This window comes from Castor canadensis, chromosome 1, assembly GCF_047511655.1.
Source record: "Castor canadensis chromosome 1, mCasCan1.hap1v2, whole genome shotgun sequence".
Classification (NCBI taxonomy): domain Eukaryota; kingdom Metazoa; phylum Chordata; class Mammalia; order Rodentia; family Castoridae; genus Castor; species Castor canadensis.
Window position 1 is genome coordinate 142,912,299 of NC_133386.1, and position 13,473 is coordinate 142,925,771.

Consider the following 13,473-nt stretch of genomic DNA (forward strand, 5'->3'; position numbering starts at 1 on the left):
ATGAAAATGTGAATTTCAGTGCTTCTCATGATTTGTGTCATGGAAAAAATCTTATTATATCTGAAAATGAGATAATTTGGCACAATTAACTTTAAGTGAAAACTACCAAGCATTTGGTAAAAATAATTTATTTTTACTGCTCAAATGACTATATTTGTACTGTCTTTGTCATTGCAGTTTTTGTACTTTCTTTGTATTTCCTTTATATCTATAACTTTATGATGATGCCTTATTTACTTATCTTTCCTAAGTAATCTTAAGAAATACATTGTGAATTTTTCCTTCTAGTGGGTTCTTTTATGCATTTCAAGTATTAATGTTTAGATTATAATTTAACAGTTCTCAAAGTCAAGTATAACATGCGATGCATTCATTTATTCACCATTGTTTTAATGGTACATTTACTGCATCTCTAATATGTATGATTTGATTTGCTAGACAGTGGTGATAACCTACTGGGCACATTCCTTACCAGTAATGATTTCATTAAATTGTAGAGCATTCCTAAATATGAATAAATTATAGGATCATGGGGTAAACATAATGAAATCAATTTCTTACTACTTGTAAGAAATTGTTGTCCATTGCTACATTATTTTGGCAAGATAGAGGGGATGGATCACTAGTAAGTTAAAAGACATTTGAAGATTTCTGAAGATGGATTTGCTTGAAGACTGAGTAGGAGTTAGCTATATTGCAGGAGGCTAGGCAAAGGGAACACAAACATAGTATCACAAAACCAAGAGTATCAGTGTTAGAAGTAGGAAACAGGAAAGAACACCATTCTTCCTAGCAATGCTTCAGATCTAGAAACATTTGCCCTTACCTCTAGAATCCTCTTCCAAGATGAGGTTAGACACACAGGTGTGCCTATGATGCCAAGAATAACACTGAGAATTTTTTTTATTTTTATTTATTTATTTATTTATTTATTTATTTACTTCCATTATTGCATTTAATCACATGTGCATACATTGGGCCATCCCTACCACCCTTCCAGGCAGAACCTGTTCTGCCCTCTTGTTCTCTAATTTTGTTGAAGAAAAAACATAAGAGATAATAAGAAAGCCATAGCATTTTTGCTAGTTTGAGATAAAGGTAGCTATACAGAGAGATTCAAAACATTGCTTCCATGCACATGTGTATTGGAACTCACATTGGTTCTTTTCTGCCAGATCTCTTCACTACTGCTCAGTCCCCTCCCCATAGTGGCCTCTGCCAGTTTAAGATTACTATATTCGCTCCTCTACAGTGAGCACATAACCACATTCAAGTTTTAGGTTTCCTTCCCTTTCCCTATTCCTCCCATGCACATTCTCCCCTTAGTGTGTGACCCATGTCCAATAATATTATTGTACTTGTTTTGGGTCTATAATTCACATATGAGGGAGAACATGCGATTTGTGGCCTTCTGAGCCTGACTAACTTTACTTAAGATTATGTTCACCAGTTCCATCCATTTACTTGTGAATGACAAAATTTCATTCTTCTTTGTGGCTGAATAAAATTTCATTGTATATAAACACCACATTTTCTTAATCCATTCATTGCTAATGGGGCATCTTGGCTATTTCCATAGTTTAGCTATTGTAAATAGTGCTGCAATAAACATGGGTGTACAGATGACTTTGTAATAACCTGAGTTGCATTCCTTTGGGTACATCCCTAGGAACGGTATTGGTAGATCATATGGCAGATCCATGTTTAGTTTTTTAAAAAGCCTCCATATTGTTTTCCAAAGTGGTTGTACTAGCTTCTAATAAGAATTTTTTGAATGAATCAATAAATTAACAATAAATAAGAAACAATATATAAACAAAACTATTCTTTGGCAATCAGAAAATTTGTTTGACCATTAAATTTTAAAAAGGACAATGACCATAGCCTATATTTTCTCTTGTCTTTTTCTTACTTTAGGAAAACCCACATAAATTTTAAGCCATTTGTTTCATGATCATATTGGTCTGACCATGCTCATACAGAACAAAACAGACCTGACCCCAGCTTCATTTGTTCTGAATGGAATCCCAGGACTAGAGGACATGCACATCTGGATTTCCTTTCCATTCTGCTCCATGTATGTTGTGGCTATGGTTGGGAATTGTGGGATTCTCTATCTCATCTACTGTGAGAAATACCTGCACAGGCCCATGTATTACTTCTTAGCTATGCTTTCTCTCACTGACCTTGTCATGTGCTCTAGTACAGTCCCTAAAGCCCTCTGCATCTTCTGGTTTCATCTCAAGGAAATCGGATTTGATGAATGCCTGGTGCAGATGTTCTTCATCCACACCTTCACAGGGATGGAGTCTGGAGTGCTCATGCTTATGGCCCTGGACCGTTACGTGGCCATCTGCTACCCTCTGCGCTACTCCACCATCCTCACCAATCCTGTCATTTCAAAGGCAGGTCTTGTCACCTTCCTACGAGGGGTGTTCCTAGTTATTCCATTCACTTTCCTCACCAAGCGTCTACCCTACTGCAGAGGCAATATACTTCCTCATACCTACTGTGACCACATGTCTGTAGCAAAATTATCCTGCGGCAATGTCAAGGTCAATGCCATCTATGGACTGATGGTTGCCCTCCTCATTGGAGGATTTGACATTTTATGTATCACAGTCTCCTACACCATGATCCTCCGGGCAGTGGTCAGCCTATCCTCAGCAGATGCCCGGCAGAAGGCCTTCAGCACCTGTACTGCTCACATCTGTGCCATTGTTTTCTCCTATAGTCCAGCTTTCTTCTCCTTCTTTTCCCACCGCTTTGGTAGCCACAGGATACCTCCATCTTGCCATATCATAGTGGCTAATATTTATTTGCTTCTGCCTCCCACTATGAATCCTGTTGTCTATGGGGTGAAAACCAAGCAGATACGTGACTGTGTCATGAACATTCTTTCAGGTTCCAGGGATACCAAATCCCACAGCATATGAACAAACACTTTCCAGGAGAAGAGAAGATTATATTTATTTGCCTGGTTAAGTTGGAGATGATCAAATCCTTCTAGAAGTAAATTTTAACCAAACACACACACACACACACACACACACACACATACACACACACAATGGATGTTGTTGAATAGTGCATTCCCAGAAAGTACCTTGAGAATTTCAACACCACCAGCTAACTCACCAGGCTTTCTGTGAATTTTATACCTTCTTACTCCTGTGAAGACTAGTCTAATAAGTATATCAAGTTTCTTTTAACAAAACCAAATGAAATATGAATAAAGCGGAAGTCCTGGTTTCAAATAGTAATTGCAATTTCCAGATTAATTGGCAGTTGTTACTTTCCTCTGGAAATAAATGCTATATATTTATCATCATTACTGATACACTTTTTTCTTCAAACACTTCTTCCTGAAGAAGAATACAGAACATATCCCATAAAAAATAGAACATATCCCATCAAGTCATTAATATAATGACATTTAAATCTTTAGGCATCTCACTAGAATCAAATTATTGGGATCAATAGATCTCTCCTAGTTTGGTCACACTCATAAGTATTTCATGGCTATTCAGTGTCCGTTAAGAGGTCTGAAAAGAGTGATAGTACTCTTTACCAAACATAAAAATATACATATTTTTTCAAAGGACCATATGAGAACTGACACAATTTGTTTTATCTCCAATTGTGAATGTAATAAAGAAAATTAAATTTTTTTCTGTTCTTTAAGGACTCTTCTAAATTAATAAAAAAGCAATAAACTTGAGAAAGCAGTATTTCTTATTAATGTTTCACTAAGTCAATTATATAAAGAATACAGAGTAAACTGATATTTATTCTTACTTTTCTCTATCCAGCTGACAAGAATGTACATTACTTTTCTCCAATTCAGTTTATTGCAGTCATCAAATTATGTTTATGTATTTAATGAAACTTTCTGTACAATCTCACATTTTAAAATCCTATAAAACAACATCAGGTCTGAAATATATTATTCCTCCACACATCCTATTACTCTGTTCATCTTAATCTTAAAGCTCAAAGAAGTTATCAATATTCTCTCCCTCTATTTTCTCAACCTGAATTCATTCTTTCTCCATCTTGTCCTCCTCAGATCCCATCCATCATATGACATGGCTTTTGTCAATATCACCAGTGCCTCCATGTTAACACATTAAATAGCTCTTCTTGTGGGGTTATTTGACACTACCTCTCAAGAATATTGAATGAAAATTAGTATTTTCAATATTTTGAAGCACTTATTTTTTTAAATTCAGAAACTATGCATTTTATTTATGATGCACACTTGGTTTAACTCTATCCTACTTCCTACATTCTTTTCCTAGGCAGTTTCCTTCACTATCATGATCTTAAACATTATCTGTTAACTGATTCCCAAATGGAAGGTCAGATTCAGAATAAATAAACTTTCACATATTTATCTTCATGGTATACTGTATCCTTCAAACAGTGTGATATCTCTTGTCCTCTTTCCTCCCACTGTTCTCCTATTTTTCTTTTGTCCTCTAGTTTACCTCCTCAGTGGTCTTAGCCCATGTTTTTTGCATAGGTAAACTTCTTTGAAAGCAGATGCTAACATCAGTGATGATGTGTTTTAATTTAAATCTATCTTACTGTTCTAAAGTCCTGAATCTATCATTTACATTCTCACTTAACACTTTAAAATGTGTTTACCTTGGTATTTATAGCTAACATTTCTTGACTCTTAAACAATTTTTATTTGTCACTCATCTCCTGCTTGCAGGACAAGCCAAAACCATTGTGGTTTCTTTTCTTTTGGGTTTTTCTTTGGGGGTGGGTGTTTTGTTGTTTTGGGATTTTGTACTTAGCTCCTCATTGCAAAAAAAGCTGTCAGCATCAGCTTTCTCAAAATTCTTGATGCTAATCAAAAGTTTTCAGAAATTAGGAGAAATACTTAATTGTAAAAAAATAGCAGAATCTCTGTTAATGGAGATTTGTGGCATTGTCATAAATTTAGGTAAAATTCACATAGTATAAATTTACCCTTCTTAATCATTTTAAATGTACAATCCAGAGGTTTTAAGTATATTAAAAATACTGTCCAGATGCCATCAACATATAACTCCAAAATTATTTGAATCTTCCCCTAAAAAGGATATATTTTAAGCAATTCTCCTAGTCTCTTGTAAATGTAAATTTTCTCTCATTTCTATGGATTTGCCTATTCTGCATTGTTCACAGGAATGAAATAATACAATACCCACTATTGTCTGTTTACTCTGAATTAGCATAAAGCTTCCAAGTTTCACCCATTTTGTAGCATATATCAATGCTTCATTCCTTTTTGTAACTGAATAATATTCCATAATGTGGAAATATCACATTTGTTTACCCATTCATCAGTTAAACATTTAGGATGTTTTCACCATTTGGTTATTATATATGGTGCTGCTTTGAAAATTTTTTTTTGCTCTAAAAATTTTTGTAAAAGGTTTTGGTGAAATAACTTTTAAAAAAATCTTCTGTTTATATACCTCTCAGTGGAATTTCTGGATTGCATGATAATTCTATGCTTAAGGTTTTGAAGGATAGACAAACTGTTTTCCACATTGACCACATTATTTTACATTTTCACTTGATTGGGTGTGAAAAGGAATATTACTTATTATATTTTTGCTTGAATTTCCCATTAACTAATGATACTGAATGTCTTTTTATGTGTGTGGTCCATTTGCATATTATCTTTGTAGAAACATCTGCTTAAGTTCTTTGTCAGTTTGCTAACTGCATTTTCTTTTCGCTGCTGAATTGGAAGAATTTGTTTTATGTTCTGGATACTAGACCATTAAGGAATGGGATTTGCAAATATTCACTCCTATTCTGTGAATTATTTTCACTTTCTTGATAGTAGATTTAGATGCACAAACTTTTATTTAAGTTTTGATGATGTACAATTAATCTGCCCCTACTTTTCCCTTAATATTTCTTCCTTTGGACACATGTCTTAAAAAAACATGGACCAATGAAAAGTCATGAAGATTTATGCCATTTTTTTCCTCTAAGACTTTTGTGGTTGTAGCTTTTGTATTTACACTCCTAATTCCTTTTGAGTCAATTTTTGTATATAATATGTAGTAAGGACTCAACTTTATTTTTGTCAATATGTAGATCTTGCTTTCCTCTTTCTTCATTGAGTGGTCTTGGTTCTCTTTTCAAAATATGCTGGTTTATTCCATTGGTCTATATACCTACTTTTATTCTACTAACATACTTCTTGATTACCATATCATATAATACAGTAAGTTTTGAAATTGAGACATGTAAGTTATTCAGTTCTGTTTTTTTTCATGATTATTTGATATATTTGGGATTCCTTGCTGTTTTATATGTATTTGAGCATTGACAGTTTTATTCCTGCAGAAGAAGCAGGAATTGGTAGAAATCACATTGAATTTGTTGATAACAGTGGACAGTGTTGTTGTTGTAATAATTTAATATCCTCCAATCTGGTTTCTTTCAGCAATACTTTATACTTTTCATTGTACAAGCCTTTGCCAAATTTATTTCTGAATACTTACACTTTTGATGCTATTATAAATGAAATTACTTTCCAATTTCCTTTTTTTGGGTTGTTCCTGGCTAGCTTATGGACATACAAATGATTTGTATGTGTGTGTGTGTGTGTGTGTGTGTGTGTGTGATGACCTGATATCCTGCAAACATGCTAAACATTTTTTATAAACTGTAGTAATGTTGTTGTGAATCTTTAGTATCTGTATTTTTTTTTTGGCATTGCTGGCATTTGAACTCAGGGCCTCGTGCTTATTAGTCAGACACTCTATCTCTGAGGTTATTCCAACAGTCCTGTGATGAATATTTGAACTTCCTTTCATTCTCATGGTACTGGGGTTTGAACTCAGGGTCTTGTGCTTACTAAACAATTGTTTTACCACTTACCCACACACTGTTTTGCTTTTTAATTATTTTTGAGATAGGGTTTTGAGGTTTTTTCCTAGGTAGGAAGGCTTGGCCCATAATGATTCTTCTACTTGTGCCTCCTGCATAGCTTGGATTATAGTGTGTACCATATCCCCAGTTTCTTTGTTAAGATGGAGTCTCTCTAACATTTCCTTGAACTTCACGCTCCCTGACCACCACTTCTAAAGTAGTTGGGATTATCAGGTGTGAGTCACCATGCTTGGCCAGGATTTTCTAATTAAGTAGAGATACTTTATTTTTTTTTCTTCCTAATTTTAATGTGTATTTTTTCATTTAATTGTCATGGTTACACCTTACAGACAATGTGGAATAGAACTGGTAAGAGTGAATATAATGCGAAAAGTCATATTGGCTTTTAATGGGAGTATTTGATCCATTTACATTACTCATGGAGAAGACCCAATTCTTCCATTTTTCTATTTGTGTTCTAATATGCCATTGCTTTTAAAATAGACAAAGGACTTGAAAAGACACCTTTAAGACTATTTTTACTGGCATATGCTAATTGTATAAGGTGAGGGTTCTCATTGTGATATATTTCCATATGTGTACTTTGATTATATTTATCCCCTCTATTACTCTTTCTTATTCTTAGTCCTCCCTTTTAAAACTTTCTTGCAAAATTTTAACTGGGTTTCATTATTACTTATTCATGTATGCATAAAATGTACTTCAATTATATTTTTTTCCTTCTTACCATCTCCCACCACCCACTGGATTCCCCACCCCCACAATTTTACTAAAGAAGATAAATAGCAATGGCCAAAAAGCTCATGAAAATATACCAGGCACTCTGCCACCTGAGCCATGTCTCCAGCCCATTTTTCTTTTAGTTATTTTTCAAATAGGGTCTCACATTTGTGCTTGGTCTAGCCAGGTTTGCCATACTCTTATTTACACCTCCTGGACACTGGGACGACAATCCCATGCATCAATACTCCAAGCTTATAGGATGAGATGCAGACTTTCTAACTTTTTTCCCAGGATGGCCTTGAACCATGATCATTTCGATCTCTGCCCCTTAAGTGGTTGAGATTATGGATGTGATCCACTGCACTCAGCTAATTTATTTATAATTTAATAAATATGTGTGTCTGAACTTTTTATGAATTTCTGCAATGCTATAATGTTCATCACTGACCTCACTTGAAAGTAGACTGCATCAAATCAGAACCTATGAATATAGTGGAAATATTATGTACTCATGTATGGAAATGGAAAAGTGAGACCTGCTGAAACTATTCCAGGAATGGGGAGACAGGGAATAAAGTATAATGTTGAATGGGGTGAATTCAACTGTATATGTTGTAAGAACTTTGGTAACTGTCCCAGTGTATACCAGTACCAAAAAATTTTAAAAATCAAAACCTATGTTATCTGATACTTTTAACTAGTTCCTAGCCTGACTTAGGGACTACTACAAACTTAGTGATATAATTTAAACACAGACATGGAAAAATGAATTAAAAACTCATGAATATGTGTTTGTAATTGATTTTAACATTTTGTACTTAAGTGCTTTCAGTTTGTCTGACACACTACCTGACAGAAAGAAACACAACTCTGTATAGTGTTGACACCACCAATTTTCATTAAAAATAGCTCATGTTCTTTCCACATGCTAACACCTACTCAGAGTATCATTCACTCTTTTTTCTCCTCCCATGGTTTGATCCCCATATAAACACCTCAAACACCTGTGTTTCTAATATTCTGGAATATACCCTTGGGATATTTACACAGATTTTTCTTTAAAAGCTAAGTTCTATAGTAGTCTTCAAGGTCGTTAGAAGTTGAAGGCCATGTGTGTGTATATATTTCAGGACTGTGACTTTTTTTTTGAGGAAGACCTTGGCAACATGGACCAGATTGCTTATAGCTCAGTGTTTTGCTGCCTGGAAACCAGGTATTAAGGAGAATACAAATGTGGGAGTGTATAGTGGCAGGGTATTTTTAAGACAGGAAGGTACAGTATAGAGAGGCTTTGATTATGTATGAATTAGTTGTGCTATTCTCAGAAATACAGATTTGATTCATTCACCATGTTTGAAAGCAGAAATGTTACCAAAGATTGGGTTTTCTTGGCAAAGGTTTTTAAAACTATTTCTCAGACTATCATTCAGTTTAACTTTTCACAATAATTTGTGAATATTTGTGTTATTTCTCTAACCAAATAGAAGTAGTTATTCTTGCTGAGAAAAAAGTCAGGTATAAACCACTCCCTGACAAGGAGAAATGTAAGAATAGTCAGAGAATAGTCTGACTGTAGTCAGAACATGGTTGTCTCTCACCGTTCCTCTTCTCATTCCTCAGAAGAGTAGTTTTTCTGGGTTCATTTCTAGAAAGACTTCATTGTGATTGCATTTTATCTACTTTAGATAGCTACACCTGCTTGGAGGAATTCACTGTCATATGAAAGAAGAATATGGGTCTTAAAGATGATCTAGTGAGAAAGCAGCTTATTATCTATGGTGTTTATGAAAGAGAAAAGACATCAGGTGATATCTGAGTTTACTTTGTAAATGATGATATTCCTGCATTAGTGTTATTATTTTAATACATCTTTCTAGACCCACAGAATAATATGAGTTAATTTATTATAAGAACAATGAAATTATGGTTTATTGAAATCATGTGAAATTGATTTTTGGAAACATCTAGTTTGTTTTGCAGTTAATAATGTATTACTTTGGTATCTACGTGAATCTCTTACTGACAGTTTTGTGGATGGGCACAATGTGTGTCCTAAAATTGCTGTGTAATAATTAAATCAATAATTAAAGTGGGACCTACAAGAAACACAAGATATGTAAATAAGGCATTTATTATTTATTATTTATTTTACTTATTTCTAATTTATACAAAGAGACTTACCATATACCATAAATACGAATATGAAAGAAAATCTGTCTGAATATTGTCTTTTTAAAATTTATGAGTGATCCTAAAATACTATGAGTTTTATACTACTATATTTTAAAATAGTGAAAAAGATTGATTCCATGAAGTTTGTTCTATAACTATGAAGCTGGTGCTTTGAAAACAATAACATAAGACAGTTTAGAGATTGCATGCTGCAAATCCACAGTATATTCTTCCTGAAGTAGGTGAAGTTTGAAACTATTTTTGGTGGTGGAGATGGGACACAAAAAGAGATTAGATCTCAAAATTGCTAAGGCAAAGGTATTAATGTAATATTAATGGGTGACAAAACAACAACAAGAAGAAATTCTCCTCTGCACATTCTTGTCTGGTAAAACTATAATAATAATTTTGTTCTAAGAGCAATTACCCCTTCTCTTAAGCAGTTTTTCCTGATATGCTTTGAAGTTTAGTTAGACTTTGTAATGACCTGTGAAGATAATTTTGAAAATCATTATTTTGAATGCCTGCATTAAACAAGTTGAGGTTTCCTATAACTAGTCTGTTATCCTTCAATAAAGATATATGAAGATAAAACTGGAATGTTGGTAGAAAAACTGAGTAAAGAATAACTTGATTTATTTGATTCACCTACTAACCTAAACCATGTTAACTAATCACTTAAAGTGACTTGAAGTTTATTCTGAAAAGAAACTTTAGCAAATACTAGGAATGAATACATATCAGGTGTGACCACAGCCAGCTATGAGGCATCCTAGAAGTTGGAGGGTTGAATCTAATATTCCTATTTAAGTGTGAAATTTCCAGGACCCTTTTGCTATATACCTCCAATGACACTGGAAACCAGGTAGTCATATAGTGTGCCAAGGCAATGATTTATTTATGGAAAAACTGAAGATCCCTGAGAGAAGAACTATTAACACAGAAACTAAGTATGTCTCCAATAGTGAAGTCCTAACTTGAATACTCTGGAAAGCCTTTAACCAATTGATGGGATTCACTCATCACTCAAAGTTTCCAGTCATCTTTCTAAAGCCTCTGAGGTATGAGTTAATCACAAAGGATTACCAGTCATTTGGAAATGTTTTGAAGTTTTTATTTTTTCAAAATAAAATACAGAAAGTGCAGGACTCGTGGTGTACGCCTATAATCCCAGCTACTTGGTAAGGGGAGGCAGGAGGATTGCAAGTTTGAAACCAGCTTTGCCAAAGTTACAAAGTTCCTCTTTCAAATACAAAATAAAAAACAAAAGCACTGGGTGCATAGCTCAAGTGGTACACTGCTTGCCTTGGATTTGCAAGGCCCTAAATTCGATCCCTGGTACTGGGGGGGAAAAATAAAAGAGAAAAAGCCATAAAAATCCCAAAAATATTTGAAACTTAGAAGTTCTGAGGGTATTATCTATGAAGCAGAAATTAAATAGATTATATTATACATGTATATTGAATCACTATCAGATTCACAAGAAATGTTCATAGAAGTGCTCTGTGTCACCACTCATGCAAGAAGAAGACTCAGTTGAATAGTTCTTTCATTTACTCAGTTACAAAGGGCAGATTACCAAAAATATTGTTCAGATGGTAGTGAGGATTAAATAAGTTTATACATATAAAATTCTTAATGCAGTACTTGGTATGTAGTAAGTGTAAACATGACCTATGAAGAATAAGAATAATATTGATCAAAGAACATTACATGCATGCAAGCAAATTTCACAATGAAAGCTCTTTGTACAATTAATGTACATTTATAAAAAAGAATAAGGACAGTAATAAATCCTAAGCATATCACATATCATTGGTGAGATGACCAATGATCTTTAAGAAAATATCTACATGTCATTATATTGAGTTATGAATATTTATATAAAATGTAACAAAAATACTACCGAAAACATCACACTTAATGTGAATTTGTGATGAGCATATCACTGTCCATTTTTCTAAAATAATTGTGATAAAATCTATCATATAGCTGTCACTAAATATATGTACACAGAGTGAATTGACAAGTGAATACATTAACAAATAGTTCATGTTTATCACTTGTTGGTTGCTTAATAGTGAAATAAACTATTTAACAGTGAAAAGATACAGAAAAAGTGACCGTAACTGAGACTGTTTCCTATTTTCTATTTTTTCCTAATTTTTGAAGGTCAAAAATCAAACCAAATAAACAAAAAGTAAAACCTCACACACCTCTTGAACTCTCTAGCACCCTAACCATGCTGCTGCTGAATCAAAGAAAGGTGACACCAGCCTCACTCATTCTTAATGGAATCCCAGGACTAGAGGCCATGCACGTGTGGATCTCCTTTCCTTTCTGTTTTATGTATGTTGTAGCTATGGTAGGAAATTGTGGGCTCCTGTACCTTACCCGCTTTGAGCACTCTCTGTACTGACCTATGTATTACTTCTTGGCCATGCTTTCCCTTACTGATGTGGTCATGTGTACTGCTTCGATCCCTAAAACTCTCTGTATCTTCTGGTTCAACCTTAAGGAAATTAGCTTTGACGAATGTCTGGTGCAGATGTTCTTCATCCACACCGTCTCAGGGATGGAGTCTGGAGTGCTCATGCTTATGGCCGTGGACCGCTACATGGCCATCTGCTACCCTCTGCGCTACTCCACCATCCTCACCAATCCTGTCATTGCAAAGGCTGGGCTTGCTACTTTCTTGAGAGCAGTGCTGCTCATTATTCCTTTGATCTTCATCACCAAGCAACTACCCTATTGCAGAGGCAATATAATACATCATACTTATTGTGACCAGCTATCTGTAGCCAAGTTGTCCTGTGGAAATATCAAGATCAATGTTATCTATGGTCTAATGGTTGCTTTCTTGATTGCGGGATTTGACATCTTGTGCATCACAGTCTCCTACACCGTCATCCTTCGGGCAGTGGTCTGCCTGTCTTCAGCAGATGCCCGGCAGAAGGCTTCAGCACCTGCACTGCCCCGTCTTTGCCATTTTTTTCTCATACAGTCCAGCTTTCTTCTGTTTCTTTTTAACCGCTTTGGAAGTCATGTAATCCCTCCATCTTGTCACATTATTGTGGCCAATATTTATTTGCTTTTGCCTCCCACTATGAATCCTATTGTTTATGGGGTAAAAACTAAGCAGATACGAGACTGTGTCCTAAGGATCCTTTCAGGTTCTAAGGACACCAAATACCACAGCATACGAAAGGCACATTTGTCAGGAGAAGTGAAGAAAGGGAAGTGAGAGAAATGAAGAAAAGGAAAAAGGATCTAGAAGAAGGAAACAGGAAGAAAGAAATTTGTTTGCCAGTTGTTTGATCAGGTTCTAAGTGGTGCCTTTCTAGAGTCTCATTTTGTCCATGACAAGAGATGATGTTGAGTGGTGCATTCCTTTTAAGTGTTTTCAGAATCCCAATGTCACTGACATAACTTTTCTCTCAGTTTTTAATTTCCCCACCACTGAGAAACTGCTCTCATTCTTAACCCAAATTTCCATGAATAAACATAATGAGAATTAGAGTCACTTATCACAGGAAATGGACAAAGTAGACAGAGATCTTGTAATCAGGTGATGATGTTTTGTCCTGTTTGTAGTGATCAGAATGCCCAGTTTCAAAGGTGGTTGATACTTTCCTTTGGGAAGTATGTGCTTTCTATCATTATCAAATTCCT

General features: G+C 34.7%; 1 protein-coding gene and 1 pseudogene across 1 annotated transcript; both read left to right on the top strand.

Annotated features, from left to right (window-relative positions):
- The first annotated feature begins 1,970 nt into the window (after positions 1-1,970).
- LOC109676414 (olfactory receptor 52N4) lies at positions 1,971-2,936 on the top strand. The gene has a single exon (XM_020152833.2). It carries the CDS (start codon positions 1,971-1,973, stop codon positions 2,934-2,936), a length of 966 nt encoding a protein of 321 aa, XP_020008422.2.
- Positions 2,937-12,043: 9,107 nt separating this feature from the next.
- Positions 12,044-13,045, top strand: LOC109676420 (olfactory receptor 52N4-like; annotated as a pseudogene).
- Positions 13,046-13,473: the final 428 nt, after the last annotated feature.

Bases quoted from the DNA above. Each gene is read 5' to 3' on its own strand.
- LOC109676414 (XM_020152833.2), top strand. From the start codon at position 1,971: ATGCTCATACAGAACAAAACAGACCTGACCCCAGCTTCATTTGTTCTG.